The sequence below is a fragment of the Barbus barbus genome (genome assembly GCF_936440315.1).
Source record: "Barbus barbus genome assembly, chromosome: 45".
Lineage (NCBI taxonomy): Eukaryota > Metazoa > Chordata > Actinopteri > Cypriniformes > Cyprinidae > Barbus > Barbus barbus.
Window position 1 is genome coordinate 17879630 of NC_136723.1, and position 20648 is coordinate 17900277.

At 36.0% G+C, this 20648-nt stretch overlaps 1 protein-coding gene across 10 annotated transcripts in view; it reads left to right on the top strand.

Annotated features, from left to right (window-relative positions):
- The window catches only part of LOC306864142 (pleckstrin homology-like domain family B member 2), a 29630-nt gene extending 8982 nt beyond the window's left edge, over window positions 1-20648 (top strand). For 3 of the 10 annotated variants that reach the window (XM_079407867.1, XM_079407871.1, XM_079407875.1), the window contains 16 exons: window positions 1952-2068; window positions 5237-6198; window positions 7661-7993; window positions 10488-10625; window positions 11076-11213; window positions 12392-12547; window positions 12647-12757; window positions 13412-13501; window positions 13608-13784; window positions 13890-13989; window positions 15063-15255; window positions 15822-15909; window positions 15994-16110; window positions 17386-17605; window positions 18403-18488; window positions 18616-20648. In XM_079407867.1, the coding sequence (XP_079263993.1) occupies window positions 1952-2068; window positions 5237-6198; window positions 7661-7993; window positions 10488-10625; window positions 11076-11213; window positions 12392-12547; window positions 12647-12757; window positions 13412-13501; window positions 13608-13784; window positions 13890-13989; window positions 15063-15255; window positions 15822-15909; window positions 15994-16110; window positions 17386-17605; window positions 18403-18488; window positions 18616-18756 (3167 nt within the window). In that variant the 3' untranslated portion in view covers window positions 18757-20648. The remainder of the gene's footprint in view (window positions 1-1951; window positions 2069-5236; window positions 6199-7660; window positions 7994-10487; window positions 10626-11075; window positions 11214-12391; window positions 12548-12646; window positions 12758-13411; window positions 13502-13607; window positions 13785-13889; window positions 13990-15062; window positions 15256-15821; window positions 15910-15993; window positions 16111-17385; window positions 17606-18402; window positions 18489-18615) is intronic. The other 7 variants (XM_079407872.1, XM_079407876.1, XM_079407873.1 and 4 more) reach the window with 5 other exon arrangements.

Consider the following 20648-nt stretch of genomic DNA (forward strand, 5'->3'; position numbering starts at 1 on the left):
AGAGAGTGAGAGAGACGTCGCAGCAGACTCGAGAATTTGGCACATTCAAGAGAGCCTAATAATCACATATCATAACATTTCAGCTGACGTACCTCATCACCTCATTCCACAGCATTGTTTCAATAACAATGAAACAACTGCCATGCAAATTCACAGTTCACACAATTGTTAACAAATGGAGCAAGATAGAGAAAATTCCCAGTGCTCTGTTTCTGTCTGGGTAAGACAATCGACTCGGGTCTTTGTTGGTTTAGAGGAAAGCCAAAGCTTTCTCAGGTGGCTGGCGATGGTGAACTCACGGTGAAGGATTGTGTTGCCGACAGTGTAAAACGATCCCCCACTTCCTGCGCAGACTCCTCATAGGCAGCCGCAGACTGCAGGAGTGAGCTGCTCAGGAGAGTCTGATGGGAGTTTGAGTGTTCAGTGAGTTTCAGGAAAAGCCTGTGTGCTTACAGCATGTCTTTACAAATAGATTATTATACATTTGGTGTATTGAGGAGAAAGAGCCTTTGTTTGAGTTAGTTTTGTTACAGAGTGTTTTAGATATTTCCTAAAAGCCTCCCAAACTATCTGATGTTTTATAGAACCATAGACTTCTTTTGGTTAGCTACTCATAATTAAAAGAAACAAACCATAAAACCAATTTGCGTTTGACCACTTAAAAAAAAAATTGTTTTCTAGTTGATGACATCACCATAAGGAGGTTTTGTCAGATTAAAAGAATAGTTCACCCAAAAATGAAAATATGTTGAAACTTTACTCACCTTCAGGCCATCCTTGAATCCATTTCTTTATTGGAACAGATTTTGAGAAATTAAACATTACGCCACTTGCTCACAAAAGGATCCGCTGCAGTGAATGCCTTCAGAATGGGAGTCAAACAATATTCCATAAGTAATCCACACCAGTCACTTGTGATGCAAAAAGCTCTGCGTTTGTGTGAAACAAATCCATCATTAAGGTGCAACTTTAAACCATTGCTTCTGGCCATACTCAATAATAATCAATAATCCAATAATCAATAACTCTTCCTCCAGTGAAAAAGTTCTTCCCCTTTTATCCTCTCGCATCAAAATCCACTGACATATTTGTTTAGAATTGTTTTTACTTGTAAATAGTGTTTGATCTTTGCATATTTCTCTGTTGATTCAGACAAGACAAATTCTTTACTGGAGAAAGCAGAGGACTCATATTTTAGCTTGCAGTAAAGATTCGATCTTAGGAATGCCTTAATAAAGCATTTGTTTCTTTCAAACATGCATCTATTCGCTTCACAAGATGTTAGATTATGGACTGGCGTTGTGTGGATTACTTGTGGGTGATTGTGATGTTTTTATCAGTTTTTTGATCTCTCATTCTGACGGCACCCATTCACTGTAGAGGATCCATTGGTGAGCAAGTGATGTAATGCTAATTTTCCCCAAATCTGTTCTGATGAAGAAACAAACTCCTCTACATCTTGGATGGCCTGAGTGAAACTATTCCTTTAAGATCACTTCTGGAAGTGAAATCAGTTGTAAAAAAAAAAAACGAAGAGAGGGGGAAAGAAAAGAAACTGAAAGGGAGAGAGAGGATGTGCCCCAGACTTAAGGGGAAAATCAGTCTTGTGGATTTAAGTCCTCCAAAAGACGTTGCTTCAGAAGATCTTTCTGGATCTGTTTTTTCACTTAATCAAGAGGCTGCCTTTCTCTTTCTGTCTTATTGAGTTGAATTCATTTTAAGACGTGTACAGGAAACAGGATTTTATCTTCAAAATACCAAAGCTCTTTGTCATTTTACGTAACTTTATTTGGTCATAACGTTAATGCTACTAGTGAATGCGTATCATACTTGTGGGCTTGTATGTCTTAGGTAATGATTTATTACTGCTTCATTTCCTTAGCAGTGCCTTGGACTTGAGCACAATGTTTTTATGTTATAATGACTGTGTGTGTGATGTGGTTCTCCTCAGGGTGCACTCTTTGTCTGGGTAAATCTTTTTTCCATTTCAACCACCCAGAGAAGGCTAATCACATGAAGAACATGCTGCCAGAAAAGACTGCAGGACCCGCACTGTCCCTCAGTACGGGTGAGTGACATCTTCCTTCACTTTCCCCTTGGTCAGCTCTCGATTTTGGATCCATTCTGCTGCATTTTCATAAACAGAGTGGCTTGCTTGCAGCCTAATTGGTTCCCTCCATTATCATGCCGCTGACTGTTTTATACACAGGAAGAGTGCAATTCAGTGCCATCTGTTCTGCTCTTCTGTGCTATTTTGTGTTTGTTTGCTTGTTTGTTAAAAATGTAAATATGCTCATCAGTCTCAATCAGTGGTGTTTTCTTCTTTCCTGCCACTTTTTTTTTTTAAACATTACCTGTAATTTTCCATGAATAGGGTACAAAATGGGTCCTAAAGCTCTTAAAAGTTTGGTATTTTTAAACAAAATGTCAGTGAAAGGAGGTGCTTATGTAGCAGAGGCCAGCGGGTAAGTGCTGTGCAGCGCCCGCCTCCCACGCCGGAGACCGTGGTTCGAATCCCGCTCGGAGCGGGTGGAGTAGGACCGCGACATTTGGTGCCGTGACCCGGATGGGAGTGAGGTTTAGGGGGGTGAGTGTAGCAGAGGCCAGCGGGTAAGTGCTGTGCAGGTTAAACCTCACTCCCCGACCTCAAGTGGCGCTCTAGCGACTGACGCTAGAGGCCGTGGCCTTTAGCCTCCTTGTTAGAGCGCCCGCCTCTCACGCCGGAGACCGCGGTTCGAATCCGGGTGGAGTAGGACCGCGACACTTAAACTTCTGAGAATGTTGATTGCTAACTTCAAAGGTCAAACTAAATATTATGTGAAACCTTTTATTTTCTATTAATTTGCTATGAGCTTTGGGACGTGTCTATGTACAGATTAAAGTACAGTTTAAAACACAAAGCTGTGTAAATGTGTAATTATGACAGTAAACACAAAGTAATATATTAAGTAATATATATATATATATATATATATATATATATATATACACACACACACACACACACTGGCGCTCAAAAGATTGGGATCAGTAATATTCTTTGTTTTTTAAGGGAGTCTCTTCTGCTCATCAAGGCTATATTTATTTGATCAAAAATACAGAAAAAACAGTAATATTGTGAAATCTTATTGCAATTTCTAATATTGGTTTCCTATTTTAATATTCTTTAAAATATTATTTCTGTTTATTCTAAAAAATTTATTTCTGTGACGCAGTGCTGAATTTTCAGCATCATTACTACAGTCTTCAGTGTCACCTGATCCTTCAGAAATCATTCTAATATGCTGATTTATTAGTGTTGATACTGTTGTGCTGCTTCATATTGTTTTTTGGAATACAAAGTTAAAAAGAGCAGCATTTGCTCAAAATAGAAATCTTTTCTAACAATATAAGTCTTTACTATGATTTTTTAAATTAATTTAACACATGATGCATCCCTCCTGAATAAAATAATTAATTTCTTTAAAAAAAGAAAGAAAAAAAATGTACTGACCCAAAACTTTTGAATGGCATTGTATATTGTAACACAAATTTTTTTTTAAAAATAAATGCTGTTCTTATTAACTTTTTATTAATTAGAGAATCCTACAAAAAAAATGAAGCAGCACAACGGTTTACAACATTGATTATAAATCAGCATATTAGAATGATTTCTGAAGGATCATGTGACACTTAAGACTGGTAATGATGCTGAAAATCACAGAAATAAATTATATTTTAAAGTATATTAAAATATAAAACTGTTCTTTTAAATAGCAATAATATTTCACAAAATAACATTTTTTTTCTGTATTTTTTATCAAATAGATACAGCCTTGATGAGCAGAAGAAACTTCTTTAAAAACATAAAAAATCGTACTGATCCCAAACTTTTGAGCGGCAGAGTAAATATCTAGTCAACAAACTGTCAAGATTTTCACAGTGTATGATTTTAGATACAGTCAAGAGGGTCAAGACTTTAGAGGTGGGACAAGCCAAAACCATAATTTAGGGAGGAATGCAGACATTTCAGTTGTTTAAAACTAGCTATATCTTATACTAGCTTAATTGTATGTTACATAATGGTTTATGCAAGGGCTCTCGCAACAAAAGCATGGGATTTGTGCTGCTAATGTTTTAAAATCAAGGGATCCAAAGAGTAATGTATTCATGGAAAGTGCCACCTCTACTTTTCTTCATTTCTTTTCTCTTTCTCTGTGGGCTTTGTGTTGGCTGCGAGACCTTGAGTTAATACAAACAGTCATTTTACCACCATGCAGCCGCAGCTGTACAAATGACCATGTTACCTTGTAAATAAATGACAACGTAAAATCCCATCCATATGGCTTTAGGTCAACCACTTAGCTAAAATGATTTACAACCCAAAACGTAGATAAACATTATGGAGTACAGGTGGTCCACACGTATGTGTGTGTGTTCTTTGACGGAGACCACCACTGCTCCCACAAATCCCACTCTGGTTGCAGAGGAGTTCTGACTCGGTCCCTTTCCTCTGCTTCAGTGCCAGAAAGTACAAACCGATTCTGGCTTTGGTTCTTCCATTTTTAGAAGACGCTTTTCCCTCTAAAACCCAAAGCATCCATATTTGTGTGGGCTGAGATTTGTATGAGAAAGCCTTTTTTAGTTGTATAGTCAGCTGAGCACATGTGACCTTTGAACTTAAGCAAAACCAAAGAATTAGCCAGCGCACATGTCTGACTTCTCTGTTTATCTTGTGAGATTTTGTAGTTATGTTTGTGCATGTGTCTATGACAACTGGTGCAAACACTGAGCTTTTGTATTAGTACAAGAAGATCACAATCGAGGGTTTGATTTGTTATGTTTCAGCTCTTGATTAGTTCTGGTTAAATGCATAACTGCTCTGTCATTTCCCTGAGGACATTTCGGTCTCAATTAAAATTTGCATGCCTCCAGATGTTTCATTTGGCTTAGAAAGAGCCTCCACAATTTTCCACCATTAGATATCAGTTGAATTTATCGCTAAAGACCTTGCATATTAGACCTCAAACGGGTCATATCACGAGGAATCAAAATTTCCGTAGTGTTCTGAGATTCCAAGTTTTTTCTCTTTTTTTCTCATTGGTCATGGGATCACTGAGCAGATTTTGAAAGATTTGAGAGGTCACAAGATACACAACAACAAATGAAATCTGGCATGACTCAAATTTAGTTCGACCCTACTTTGGGCGCCATATTTGAATATGCACAGACATAAATTAACTTTTTTTTTCCCCAGATGCAACAAAGTTTCATTCAAATGGCGGTACATTGGTTGGATCCAGTGTTCGTGGTACACGCTCCAAGGCAGAGCTTCAAGAGTTGATGGAGAGCTTGCAGCGCAGGAAGTCTGCTCTGGAGGCCAGCTTAAAGGCTACTGCAGACCGCGGTTACCTCACTTTGTCCCCCCCTCCCAGTCCCCAATCGGCATCATCCTGTCTACAGGACCGTCCACCCCTTTCTATACGAGTCCCTTCCCCTTACACACCCTCCAGCAGCTTGAGCATGCCACCATCACCTCATCACTCAGAGCGGCCCATAAGTCCAGTCCCAACCCAAACTCGCGCCCGACATCAATCGCAGGACAACCTGTTGCTTTGCCTCCCTTCAGACGGGCGACATCCCAACACTGCCAACTCACTCCTTTCTATGTGGAATGGCTCTTCTTCCTCCTACATGACCGATGCTCTTCCTTCATCTCGCCGAGGTCCAAGCGGGGCAGCCAGCATGCCCACCAGTCCTCGCTTGGGGCGCAGGCTGCTAGCAAGAGATGGGGAGTCCACCGTTGACCCATCGCTCCGCCAAAGGAAATACTCCACCGGATCTCTGAATGGCCTGGGAGGACATAGTCGCTCTCTGCCCAGGTTGTATCGAGGAGATGCTCCGGTGCTTTCTTTGCCACCCCGACGTACCACCAAACCGCGCCGCAGCCTTCCGTCCTTGGAGAAGCCTCCAGATGTGACCGTGTCAGCCAGTGTGACCAGCAGTTCTCGCCGGGCCAGCCTCTGTTCCGTGGGCTCTGCCCCATGTTTGGATCTTGGCGTAGGAGAAAGGCGGCTATCATTTGGTAAAGGAGGCCTGGTGCCCGGCATGGGGCCGAGGAGGGGCAGTATCAGTTCTCTCAGTGGAAAAGAAGAACTCAGAGATTATCATCAGAGACAAAGAGATGAGAGACTACGAGAACAGGAAGTGGAAAGACTGGTAAGAGGACCTTCAGTCACCCAGAGAAACACTTAAACTAGTGAGTCTAAAGCAGTGGGTCAGCGACTAAAATTTTGGGCTTCATAATTCTTGGTTGGTACAAATTGTAGTTTTAAAATTATGAAAATGTTGAATAAGTCTTTAAAATGACACATCACATGATTAAAAAAAATATTTATACAATATACAACATTACAAATAAAATAAAATATATATAATTATATATTTTATTATGTTATAATTTAATTTTTTTATATAATTAATAATATAATGATTATATTAATATCATAATATAGTAATTATATTATTAATACTTTTAAATCATATGTTGCATTATATATTGTTATTTTTCATATTGTTTGATCTAATATAAAATGTATATATAAATATATTATAAATATTTTATTAAGTGTTTATAATATATTATATATAACTTTTCACACTATAGCTTACTTTTATACCTACAGCTCTATAAATTCATCAGTTCATAGAAATCAATGATTAAGGGAGGTAATTTTGTTAGTATTCTGAAATATTGTTTTAATTTTAATTCCCTATAATTCTATGGTTGAATTCAGCTCTTTGGGTTTCAGTTTGCTTCCTTTGAGACAGTGGTGAGACATGAAAGTGTCTAAGCCTAAGGGACTTTGATCTGTGCCGTGTTCTTGGCCCAGAGCATTATAAGTGTGGTTCACTGGATTGTTCACACTCCTTCATGTGCTACAGACTTAACGAACTTTCATTCACAGTTAAACCAAAACCTTACATGTGTATGAACCAGCTGGTAAACACACTTTAAATTAGTTTTGCTTTACACTTAGACCTCTATAAAAACCTTAAATGTTCCCTCTAGACTTGGCCCTTCCAGGCCACTTTCCTGCAGAGATTTGATCCAACCCTGATAAAACTCCCCTGCCTGTAGCCTTCTAGTAGTCTTGAAGACAATGATTAGCTGGTTCAGGTGTGCTTGATTAGGGTTGAAGCTAAACTCTGAAGGAAAGTGGCCTGGAAGGGCCGAGTTTGCCCACCCCGCTCTAGAAGGTCACATGACTGAGCTAACTGAGCTAAAGCAGTGCATCTGTAGTCAAACCATCTGATCTGACCACAGGGGTGTGTGCAGTATATGTATGTGTGTTTGTTTGTGAGCAACTAAATTAGTTCAATTCCATAGGGCCAAATCCCACAATGCACTGCTATAGAGATATAAATCTTAACAACATGTTTTATGTAAAATCTAATATTTCAAAGATTAACTCCAGACTATTGAGCCAGCCAGTTTTGTTTACAATATTATGTATTAGATACAATGCTGTCCAAAACTCTGAGACTAGTAGAAAATGCTTCTATTTGCATTATATCAAATTACAAATTACATAAACAGAATCTTAAATATTAATTTTGCATCATAATGATTTTTAAAAAAAAAATCTGTCAATGATTACATTTTTTCATTCCACTCTAGGAACGTCAGCGTCTTGAGACTATCCTGTGCCTGTGCTCTGAGCTGGGCCGGTCTGAACTGGGCCGGATGGAGACCGACTCTGGTGTCTCAGCCGTATCGGACCTGCAGAAGATTAACCGAGAGCTGGAGAAGCTGCAGGTGTCTGATGACGAATCTGTGTTCTCAGACTCTGCAGCAGTGTCTCTGGACAGCGGGTTTTTGGGTAAGGATCGCGGAGAGATCATGGCCCAGAGACAGCGCAGATTCAGCGGACACGGGGAGACCAGGCCGCAGTCACCCACCACCAGCCTGCGGAGCTCATTGCCCTTACCTTCTCCACACCTCCGCAGCAAGGTGAGACAATGTGCCATATGTTCCTGAATGCTAAAAAGGACTTTTAATTTTCCAACATGTTGCATCTACCATGAAAGCCCATTCACACCAAGAATTATAATAATAAAGATAATAATAGCAATAATTATATTATCTTATTAGCACACCAGTGCACAATATCATTCTGTTTATTATAAGTTCATGATGCAGTTTTGTCATCTGTCACTTTCATTGCTTGAGGTCTTTAAAGCAAGATAGATTCTGATTGGCTGTCAATGTTTTTATCATTCATTTGCTGGAAAAATGGTTTTAAAAGTGATTCCAACAATATTGTTCCTCTGTAGCGTGGATTCTGCTGTTCTTTTAACCTAAGATAAATTTTTAAAACTATATCCTTATCATTATTGTTATGTTATCGTACTTGTTGTGAACGGGCCTTTACTGATGTGAAACAGTGAAAATTAATTTCTGGTTCAATACCATACACAAAACCTGCCTAATAAAAAACCAATATCATACACAAAAACATGTCCAGGTCATATTTCATCCCAAAATCATAAGGAAAACAAGTAATAATATTTTTAATAAAGAAAATGAATCTTATTTGTAGGGCATTGTTTTTTTTTGCATTGTTCTTTTTATGATAATTATATATTATGCTCATTACTAAATTCTTATTACTTTAATGTAAAATAAATCAATGATATATTATTAATTTATATATAAATATATATTATTTGTTTAAAATATTTGACATAATTTGTACTATATGTTGTACCAAATTTAATGTATGCTGAATTAATTAAAAATATATAATTATCTAACACAAAAAATATGAAAAAAATGGAAGCATGATTTTTACTAGTGCTGTCAAACGATTAATCGCGATTAATCGCATCCAAAATAAATGTTTTTGTTTACATAATATATGTGTGTACTGTGTATATTTATTATGTATATATAAATACACACTCATACAGTATTCTGAAAATATTTAAATGTATATATTTATATTATATATAAATATAAAATATTTTTCTTAAATATATACATGCATGTGTGTGTATTTAAATATACACATAAGAAATATACATAGTACACACACATTATGTAAACAAATCTTTTATTTTGGATGTGATTTAATCGCGATTAATCGTTTGACAGCACACATTTTTACAAATTCTCATTAATGTAAAACATGTATATATATTTAAATTGTATTTATATATCTTAGTGTTTGTTGTATAGTTAGTTAATGCTCATTTTAACATTTTGAAATAATTTTTTATAGTAGCTTCTGATTAGTCGTTTCTTTATTTATTCTATAAGGTTTACTATTAATTTCAGCTACAAATTACATAGTTATTTCTTGCCACAGTGATATTTGTTCTTACTATATATACACACCATGTACTCAAATCTTGTCTCCAATTGTATACTCGATATCCCAGATTGAACTAATGATGCAGTGGAAAGTATGCTGTCCTCAGGGATCTAAAGTATGCAAAACAGTTTGGGAATGCTTTGGAGTCTTTATATCTAACTGATGTCTTTCTAAACAGCACGAAAGTGTGAACTTTGACCTTTTAAAAACACTGACCTCGCACTCTTTGCAGCGACACCGAAACAAGTTTTAAAACCGATTCTCTCTGTGTTTAAAGCACACAAGGTGTCAATTCCAGTTTAAGAGGGGGTGGTGGACTCTGTGGAAGAAGTGTTTTTCCATTGGATACATATAATGACATAATGGTGTGTTTGAGTTTAATAGGCTTGCTCAGGAGAGAAAGGCAGTTATGGCTTCTCCTGCAAGAGGAGAGGAACAGGAAATGACTCTATTCCCAGTGGATTTGCTATACATGTGTGTGCTCAAGACGCATATGACAGTAATTGTTGGAAAGAAACACAGAAATGCAAGGAAAGAATGCAGATCTGCATATCATTTCCCCTACACTTATCCTCTACTCTCAAGCAATATTTCTTAATGAACTCTCATGTGACACATTTTCCTATTGCTAGTAACAGTTTGCATTTAAACATATGCATAGGCCCATCTACTGCTGGATATTTTTGGTAAATATCAAATGCATGGAGATTAGACGCCATTATCAGACAGTGGCGGCTCTGTACTCTGGCATCTGTTGCTCAGCTACATTCCTCTGCACTGTCACTGGAAACCTCGTGGCCTCAGAACCGGCCAAGTTTACTATCCATAAAGAGCTGTCATGAGGAGCTGGATATTCACTTTAGAGTTCAATCTCATGTCAGGTCTCAATGACTGCATTTGTTAATGTTTAATCCATCTTTTCTACATTACATTGTCACATATTTGTGATTATGTTTGTGACTGTTAAATTAGTCATGGAGAGGTGATGTGACTATAGGAGACTACTGAATGATGCAGGAGTTCAGCTAAACTTCTAAAATTGTCCTTATGGTTTGAACAAAAGTTTAATTTCCCAGTCATCATCCAGGACTGAAACCTTTTTTTTTTTTTTTTTTTTCTGTATCTTTTTAGCAGGTGTCTGAAGACATGCAGCTGAGACAGGAAGTGACACGTATTGAAGAGGAAAGGATTCAGGTGCTTAACAACATCGAGGAACTTGAACAGAAGATCAGAGATCTAGACACACAGATGGACGAGTCTATCAGAGAGGTGTGTGTGCTTTAAATGAGAAGCTTTATGTGTTTTAAAGTGACGGAACATGTTTAATAATCATTACTGAAGCTCAAACAGTAGTGCGTGGCGCTAGCAAGGCCAAGCTCATGGGCTCGATTCCCAGAAATCTCAAGCCGTTTCGATTAAAAGCATCTGAGAAATGTATTAATGTAAATGTGTTCATGTCTGCTAGTAAATAGCTCTTACAGATGAACTCTCTAGACTTGTATACTTTTATTCTGCAACATTATTTTAGTATTAATTATATACTACTATAGAATGTTTTAATGTTTTGAATTAGCTAATCAGTTTTTTATCTTAATTTAAATTTTAGTGATTTTGTTGTGTGATCTTTTTTTTGGTCAACTTTTCTATTTGGCTTTATTTTTATTTCAGTTTCAGTAATTTGTGAAGCTAAAGTCAATAAACATTTGATTCTGTCATTAGATGGAGGTGGAGAGAGCTCTTTTAGACGGGGAGCAGGAGGCAGAAGTGGCTCAGCTACAGGACGATAAAGAAATGCTGGAACAGCTCAACGTAAAAATGGCCAACGTGGAGAAAAATGCTAAAAAAAATCATACTCAGGTAAGCATCAGGTGGCAATGTACAGCTTGAAATGATTCAGTATAGTTTATCAAAGCTGCAGGACAAAGTTTAGTGTCTCCAAAAATTATACGTAACTATACGTAAAACTTGCTTGTGAACATATTTACACAGAAATCTTGATTTACGAGCAAGTTTGCATTTAATAGTTCTCCCTAAAATGAAAATTTGCTGAAAATATTTATTTCAGGATGTAGATGAGTTTGTTTTTCATCAAAACACATTTCGAGAAATTTAACATTACATCACTCGCTCACCAAAGGATCCTCTGCAGTGAATGGGTGCCGTCAGAAGTCCAAACAGCTGATAAAAACATCACAATAATTCATAAGTAATCCACATGACTCCAGCCCGTTTTATGAAGCGAAAAGCTGCAGAAAATCCATTGGTGAGTAGATGATATAATGCTATAGTTCTCCAAATGTGTTCTGATGGAAAACCAACTGATCGACATCTTGAATAGCCTGCGGTGAGTACATTTAAATTTTTGAGTGAACTATTTAGTTGGAGGAAAACTTGTACTCCGTTATTAATGAAAGCCACCCACTGACGTCACATCTACCTTCCTTTTCTCCAGTTGATCTCTTCCTTGCTCTAACCCAAACTTGCACTTTCTCTATTTCTTTGTCCGTCCTATTTGTGCCCATCTCACCACTGTGTGCTCTGTATGTGTGCGTCATCCGTACGGTAGGACAAAGCCCTGTTGGAGGCAGAGAGAGTTAAAGTAGAAAGTCTAGCTGAGCTGATCTCAGAGCAGAAGACCCAGTTGGACACCTGTCCTGAAGCACTGAAGGAGCAGCTCCAGAATCAGCTATCCAGGGTCAGTCAGTTACCGTGGTCTCCCTCGTACCTGCGCCCACCAACTATCCTGCTGTCTGTCTCTCACAAACACTTCCTGATGTGTTTTTTTCCTCTCTGCAACAGCTCTGGAAATACCTTTTGTTCTTGTTGGTAGGCCTTTCTTCACTGTGTCTTTTAACATACCAAAGTTTCCTAAGAATTTGACCTTTTGCCTCTACTCTGTTTAGCACAATCTTGTGAATTGTTGCTGATTTTTCAGTTTAGTTTAGTTTGGAGTTGCACTACGATGTAAAAAATTTCTATTTACAAAATGTCAAATCTATTGCCATATGCTTAGTGTTCTTGTCTTTTTTTGGTAGGACACTGAAGCTTTGGAAGCGGAAACGAAGCGTTTTGAAGATCTGGAGTTTCAGCAGCTGGAAAAAGAGAGCCGTCAAGATGAAGAGAAAGAGACACAGACGCAGCAACTCCTCAGAGAGATTGCAGAATATCAGAGATCTGTTGTCACTCGCAAGGTGTGTAGAGGATTTTAATCGTTGGGTGTTTGTGTGTGGACGTAGAGCTTTTTAAAATCATATTTTTGCTTCTGCACATAAAAACCGTATCTATTAAAGGAGAGGCTACTTACCCTGAAGAAGCAGTCGACCCAGATTACCCAGCAGGCACAGCGGGAAAAGGAGAACTTTTTGAAGGAGAAGAGCAACCTCATTTATATGCTGCAAAGAGTGAGTATGTTTACACAGAATGTATTTATATAAGTATAACGCATACATACATAAATATACAGTGCCTGTGAGAAGTATTTGGACTCTTTGTCCACATTTAAAATGTATTAATTTTTTCAATTTTAAAAATATACACATCGGTGTTACACATGCATGTAACAGTAGCATACATATTTTTGCACATAAAACAGCACTGAACACAAACTATATATAACTGGCAAAGCCTATATTAATATATAAATGTATTAATTCATTTCATCACATCAAACCAAGAAGTTGCAAACAAACAATAAGAAATTATGTTTCTCTGACTTCTCTATTTATTATCATTATTATTATTATTATTATTAATTTTATTTCAAGATATTTTTGCAACAGCTTTCAACTATGAACTCGGCTGTGATTTTCAGTAGATGTAAATCACTTCCCCTTAAGATATCATTATGAACATGTTCTCCTCACTAAAAATGGCCAAATAATTTTTTGAGCTGTACATGTATAGTTTTATAATTTGTATACACTTCTAAATATGAAATGTTTTGCTTGAACATTGTGCTAGTACTATCTTTCTTTAGAGGAAATGACATAATATTCATGCATAATATGTACAGATAGATTTGTTCATTTCTGAATGGTCTACTAATTTCTTTTCAGGAACGGGAGAACCTTGCATCTCTGGAAAGGAAGTACTCTGAGCTGACAGGTGGTCAAGCCTTTCCTCTCAACCCTGTGTCCATGAAGGAGGTAACACAAACCATTTCTATGAGTAAGAAACTAAGCTCAGTAATGACAAACAAGGATTTTCAATATTGAAAGACTATTATTTTACCTGTCTTTCTGAATGTTCCAGCACTATCGCTCTCTGGAGGAGAGGAGGCGGAGCAATGGCAGTAAAGAGGGCGGAGTTCTGCTGAGTGACGGCGGAATGTCCCGTAAAAGAGAGAGGCAGAGCTCCGGAACCTTAAACTCTGCCCTTAATCGCAGTCTGTCTCCAAAGGTCAGACAACAGATACGGCACATAGGAAAAGTATTTACTACCATCTTAAAAAAATCTTGAAAATTTCAGCACGCATTGTTTTGTTATGTGAGAGGTTTAAACAGTCTCTTTTGCTCTATATTCTTGATCCTGTAGCTCCATATGCCGCTGTCTCAGAGCTCTAGCTGTGGCAGTGTACTCCCCCGCACTCTGTCTGTCACCTCGCGTGACCTGGACACCCGCCGCCTGCTCAAGGGTAACACACTGACAGTTATCCTATGACACTGACAGTTCTGCAGGTCTACAGTTTTAAGCAGAGAAATAATCATATTTCTGAAATCTATTAAGTATATTTATATGTATTAGTTAAATATATGCAAATAAATAATATATATTATATAAATATATATATTTTTATTTTACTTTCTTCAGTACACACTTAGTGTGTAGAACTGTCTGCTTGGAGTTTTGTATTATTTGTAATATTATTATATGTATACAAATTATTTATTATTTTGGATTATATACATTTTCTTTTTCTTCTTTTTATTAATTTTATTGTTGTTTGAATGTTCTGAGATGACTGATTGAAATGTTTTCAATCAGTTTAATAAAATGAAATGTATATTAATTATAATCTAGTTACATTTACAAATATATATAGTGAACATATACACTAATCTAAATTTCTATAGGACTTTGAAAAATCTAATTTAAAACTAGAGATTAAATAATATAATACAAATATCTTAATATATTGATAGAATATAACTTATTCCATTATGGTATTAACATCAGTAATAACTCAAATTATGTGGTGTATTGATGGAACCATTTCTTTTTGACATTTCTAAGTGACTTGACATTTAATTAAAACATTTGTGAAAAAATACTATTTCTAATCCAGGGATCAATAAATCGACTTGAAAATAGAATATTTTGTCTTTGCTTAGTAAACACACTAGCAGCCACATAGAAACTATTGGTATATATAATGTTGGCAGATATATACACTACCAGTCCAAAGTTTCGAATAATTATGATTTTTTTAATTTTTGGAAAGTTTTGATCCCCAAGGCTGCATATATTTGATCAAAAATGCAGTGAAAGCAGTAATATTGTGAAATATTATTACAATTGAAAATTGTTTTTGTTTGAATATATTTTAAAGTGCAATTTATTCCTGTGAGGCCAAAGCTGGGTTTTTTTAGCAGCCATTTCTGCAGCATTCAGTGGCACACAATCGTTCAGAAATTATTCTGAATGTGTAGAGTTCTAGAGAAATACATTTATTTTTCATTTTATTACTTTCCCCCTTTGTTCTTTCAGCAGGTCAGCTGTTTTTGAATGACGAGAGGCAGAGAATGAGTGAGATGTCAAATAGGACAGTTTCTGAGACAAATGTCTTCCTGGAGCCGTTTCACTACATGGATAACGGACTCAACTTTGACACAATGAGTGTGGACAGTACAGAAAGCCTAGAGACCAGCATTTCCGCCTGTTCACCAGACAACATCTCAAGGTGAGACCAAGAATTTGTTCAAGATCAGGACAGGTCTATTCTAACAATTTAAAGTTTTTGCTTTTAGTATTTAAGCATTTAGCTTGTCCATTTTACAAATAGTACTGGAAACCTAAGATATGCTTTTTTGTAAAATAAGAAAATTTAAAGCATAATAAACAGTAAGACCCACTGTAAAGGCAGCTTTATAAAAACACATTATCATGACATTGTTTCCATTAAAATTGTGTGTAGTAAGAAGTGTGTGTTTCTCTATTGTGTGCTTAAATGCATTTATTACTGTTTATAAGGATGCTGAATAGACAGAAGTCTGCCTTTAAGTAGCCCAGATATACACACACATCCTGTCTGAGGAATTTTTATTGCATTCCAAGGTCGCTCCAAGTAGCTGAATCTTTAGATGCTCTGGGACACATTGCCAAATGAGGTTGAGGGTTTTAAACCTCTGGTTTTATTGGACAATACATTATTTTTATATGAAATTTGCTCCTAAAATCTTAAGACCTGAAAAATTATCTGCATAAAACACGCTGTCTAACAAAAGTGTGCATGTGTGGTCTGTGCAGCGCCAGCACAGCTAACATGGTGAAGATTGAGGAGATGGAGCGCATGTTAAGAGATGCTCAAGCTGAGAACAGGCTGCTGGAGCACAGGGTACATCAGTTTCTCTCAATCTGCATGCTTAAAGACACCAATATACAGATGCATGAAAACAGAACTTTTCTTTCTTCTCTGCAGGAGCGGGAGACAGAGTTGCGCAGACAGGCTCTTGAAGATGAGAGGAGAAGGAGGGAGGAATTGGAGAGGAGACTGCAGGAAGAGACAAACCGAAGACAGAAACTAGTGGAGAAAGAGGTGAAGTTCTGGGAGACTTAGAGAGTTCAAGTGAAAGAGGGAGAACAGAGAGAGACAAAGACAAGAAAAGTGGAGCAGAGGAAGATTCATCTTAAAGTATTTCATCAAATTCAAACTCTATTTATGGATGCACAGATAAAAAAAAAAAAAAACTATTTTAAGGCAGTCACAATGAATAAACAATAATAAATGCAAAATAAATATTCTAATATAACAATTTTCAATTCTAATATTTGTACTTCTAAACTTAAAAAAAATTTATTTATTTATTTTTTCCAATTTTTGATATATTTCAAAAGTATGTTTTTGTGTATGCCTTTTTTAATCTTGACTTTCTTTTATCTTGAGGGAAGTTTTTCTTCTGTTTTATTTTTTTAAAGCAACTAAATCTGTTTGTTTTTTTTATGACATGAGACACAGCCAGGATCCAAAATTAACTTTTTGCCATGTCATCACTGTCAGATGATTTTCAGAATTTATCATCCATATACGTGTGTGTGTATATATATATATATATCTTATGTAAATGTATATCTTATGTAAATACAAACACACACACACACACACACACACACATATATATATATATATATATATACAAATCATATATATACAAATCATACACACACACACACATACATGTGTGCGTGTGTGTGTATATATATATATATATATATATATATATATATATATATATATATATATATATATATATATACACACACATGTATGTGTGTGTGTGTGTGTATGATTTGTCTTTTTTTTTTATAGACAAGGCCTGTATTTTGCATCATAACTGTTAAGATATTTTTTGTCATCCATATTTCGATTAGATTATATTAGATTATATTTTTAGCAGTTGAAGATCCTATAAAGTGCAATAAATCAAATATTATTTAATAGTAGTAATAATAATAATAATAATAATAATTATGATTACTGTTTTATTTAAAGAGCACTTTAAAGAGGGTATTTAGTAACACTTATTGAGATAAAATAAACAAAAGCAGCATAACAACATCTAAAAGAGCACAAAAGCAAAATACTAAAAAACTGTAACACAACATTAATCACACATTAAAACCTCATGGCCAATAGTTTTAATTTGATCAGTAAACAGTCTATAAATATGTTTGGCTGATAAATCAGGGCATCTCTGCCTCTGATCTAGTATGTAACATTCTAACACAAAATGTAGCTTGTTAAGCAGATTCCTTCTCTCACTCTTTACACAGACACGCTCACTAATTAGATTTTTGCTGTTTGTGTGTCTAGTCTCGTCCGCTGACACGATACCTCCCAGTGAGAAAGGATGACTTTGACCTGAGAGGTCACATCGAGGCGGCGGGTCACCATCCTGAAACATGTTTTCACCTGGCCATCACTGAGAAGACCTGCAGGGGGTTCTTGGTCAAAATGGGTGGGAAAATCAAAACCTGGAAGAAGCGCTGGTTCGTCTTTGACCGCAATCGAAGGACGCTGGCATATTATGCTGGTAATTACACTGAATATTTAGTCAAACCTATCATGCTTTATCAACCATGTCTGTGGCCTGCTGTGAATTACCACGGAATATCAAATGTGATTGTCTCTCATTTTATATTAACAGTTTGAAAATGTTCTTACAGTAATGCATTTCTAATAGAGACTTATCAGGCAAATGTTTTGGAGATTAAAAAAAATCAGAAATTTGAAGCATATATTTTGGGTTAGTGCACTTGCATTAATTCTTCTGGCAAAAGATTGTTCTGTGAAACATTTGCAATATAAAACATTTTACAAACTGGTAAATATCAACTTTTTGTAAAAAAAAAATAAATAAATTCAGTGATTAATTATCAGCAGGACAGATATATTGAACCCACGGTCTATCTTTATTTTTTGTTGCATTTATTTATTGTAATATCCTCTGAATAAAATTTGGACAGTGAAATGTAAACTTGAATTATTAACTAAAGAAGACTCATTAATAAGCAATTCAAAATAAATTGGCCATGAAACTAGTTTATACCACAGGGGGGCAACACTGAGCTGTGCCCTTCACAAATGTTACAGGAGACAATGGCTACATCCAGCATTAACCTGCAAATCAAACCAGATTTATCATACAAAGATTTGATCTTATGTTACACACCACTTTTATTTTATACAGTTATTACTTATGAGTATGTATAAATATTTCGTTTAACCTTTTTAAAACTTTATTATTACTCTGTATAAATAATACAGTTCAATAAAGGTTAAACCACATGCACATAAAAAAAAAACATGGTTGGTTTTATTTTTCTCCAGATAAACACGAGACCAAAATGAAGGGTGTTATCTACTTCCAAGCCATTGAGGAAGTGTATTACGACCACCTAAAGAACGCACACAAGGTGGGCTGCAGTACTGCACATACTATACATAGCTATACTGATTTTATAAAAATGGTGTAAAATGTTACAGTTAATCAGTATTTTCCTACCATTAATCTTGTTTATCCACACTCTTTTTTTCCGTTAGAGCCCAAACCCCTCTCTGACGTTTAGCGTGAAGACACATGACCGGGTTTATTACATGGTGGCTCCTTCCCCAGAGGCCATGAGAATCTGGATGGATGTTATCGTCACTGGAGCGGAGGGATATACGCACTTCCTGGTGTGAGCAGGACTCATCTTTGTTTAACGACATTTAACAAGCCCAAAGTGACCTTCGCACGTCAGCTCGGCCTGCTGAAAGGGTCCAGATAATGGGCTCATTTTCCACATCCCCCTTTCTGAAGAGGTTACACTTTTATGATTCTCTTTTATCAGTACTGATTGTGACGTGAGCGTCGACTGTACGTTTTGCAGACATCCATGACCTAGTTTGGAAAAACTGGTGCTTTACCCACTGCGACCTGTCCTGAGTTTACAGAGGCAGCTTTCAGACTTCAGAGGTACCAACTCTTGAATATTTCGCCCCGTTTTGTTCGCTTCCGGGGTGAGACTTAGAACAGCTGTAAATAAGAAATCACTCACTCACTTTCACAAATGTGCCAACTTACAATGAAGCTGGATATACCTCAAAGATTAACTGTCGTGCTTGTTAAAGCCAAACACCAAAACCAAACTGTTCCTGGAGTGCAGACTCTAACAAACATCAGGGAATCGTTCAGTACTGTTTTTATATCCAGTCCAGTACTGAACATGAATTTCTAAACTTTTTTTTTTTAAATTGACCCTTGTATCTCTGTACACTTTGTATTATTCCCTCCTTTGCCTTACATTTGTCAATATCTAATGAGAATAGCTATATATTTAGCTATAAGACTTGTAGAACAGACTGTGGTTATTATAAGTGTTATTTTGTATCGACCAATTGTGCCTCCCTGATGCTCAGGAACATTCCAAAAGTAAGAATTTAGCACCAAAGACGATCTGAATTTGTGTTTCAGCATGATATGAATGTAATAACTGACACCCATCAATTAAGATCCCATCTTTAATAGATGATGCTCTTGAAAATTTAGCACAAATGCATATTTTCATAAGATTTTTGATTAGAATCATAGATTTCTTGATTGTGTGTTGTACTGCAATTGACCAGCTGAGGGTTTTACTTTCAGTGATATTGAAATTATTATAGAATTTACTCACTGTAAGAATTTCATTTGGCCGTTAATCTGAAATATGAGATGTTAAAAGTTTAGTTTTGTTACCGCTGAACAAATCTATGTTATATATACCATTCATATAGTAATCTATATTATATCAGACTCGGGGCGTAAAAGCATGTCTGAACTTATTGTGTATCTAGTGTGATTTTTGTTATGTAGGAATCAGTGTATTTAATACTAGTAATAATAATACAGAAGTGATATGAATATTGATGTCAAGAAGAAATGCCATGGTTGTGGTATTAGGAAAAAAAATGAACACACAGGTGCTATTTAACAGCAAAATGTCTAGTTCGGTGGTTCTCATAAGGTTTTACTTCAGGACCAGATTTTCAATATGTCAATAACTAATGATATGGGGTGTTTTTCCTACTTTTTAAAGTTCATATTTGTTTTACCATCCAAATGATGTGCCGTTTTAAAAGTAATTGAATTTTATTTGCATTGTTTTTTCCATGCTGTGATACCAGTGAAGAAACACTGACCACATTGTCTTGCATCATTTGTGCAGTCATATCTATCATTCAGCCTCATTTGAATCTTTTCTGGCAAATACTTCCACATTTTCACCAACAATTTAGGCTGTGAAATGAATTAATTTTAGTTTGCCAGCCAGTAGATGAATGCTCAGTGTTGGGAAGGTTACTTTGGAAATGTAATAGGTTACAGATTACAAGTTACCCTATTTAAAATGTAATAAGTAGTGTAACTATTTGAATTACTTTATTATTATATTATATTAGCTTTATATAGATCACAATATCATAAAATGTATCTTTTTTATATTCAGCGTTTATCAGTATTTGTTAAACCATTCCGTGTTTTAGAGAAGCAATATTTTTATTGTAAGCATGTTTTGATCTCATAAAATGTGAACCATAATAAAAATATATGACCG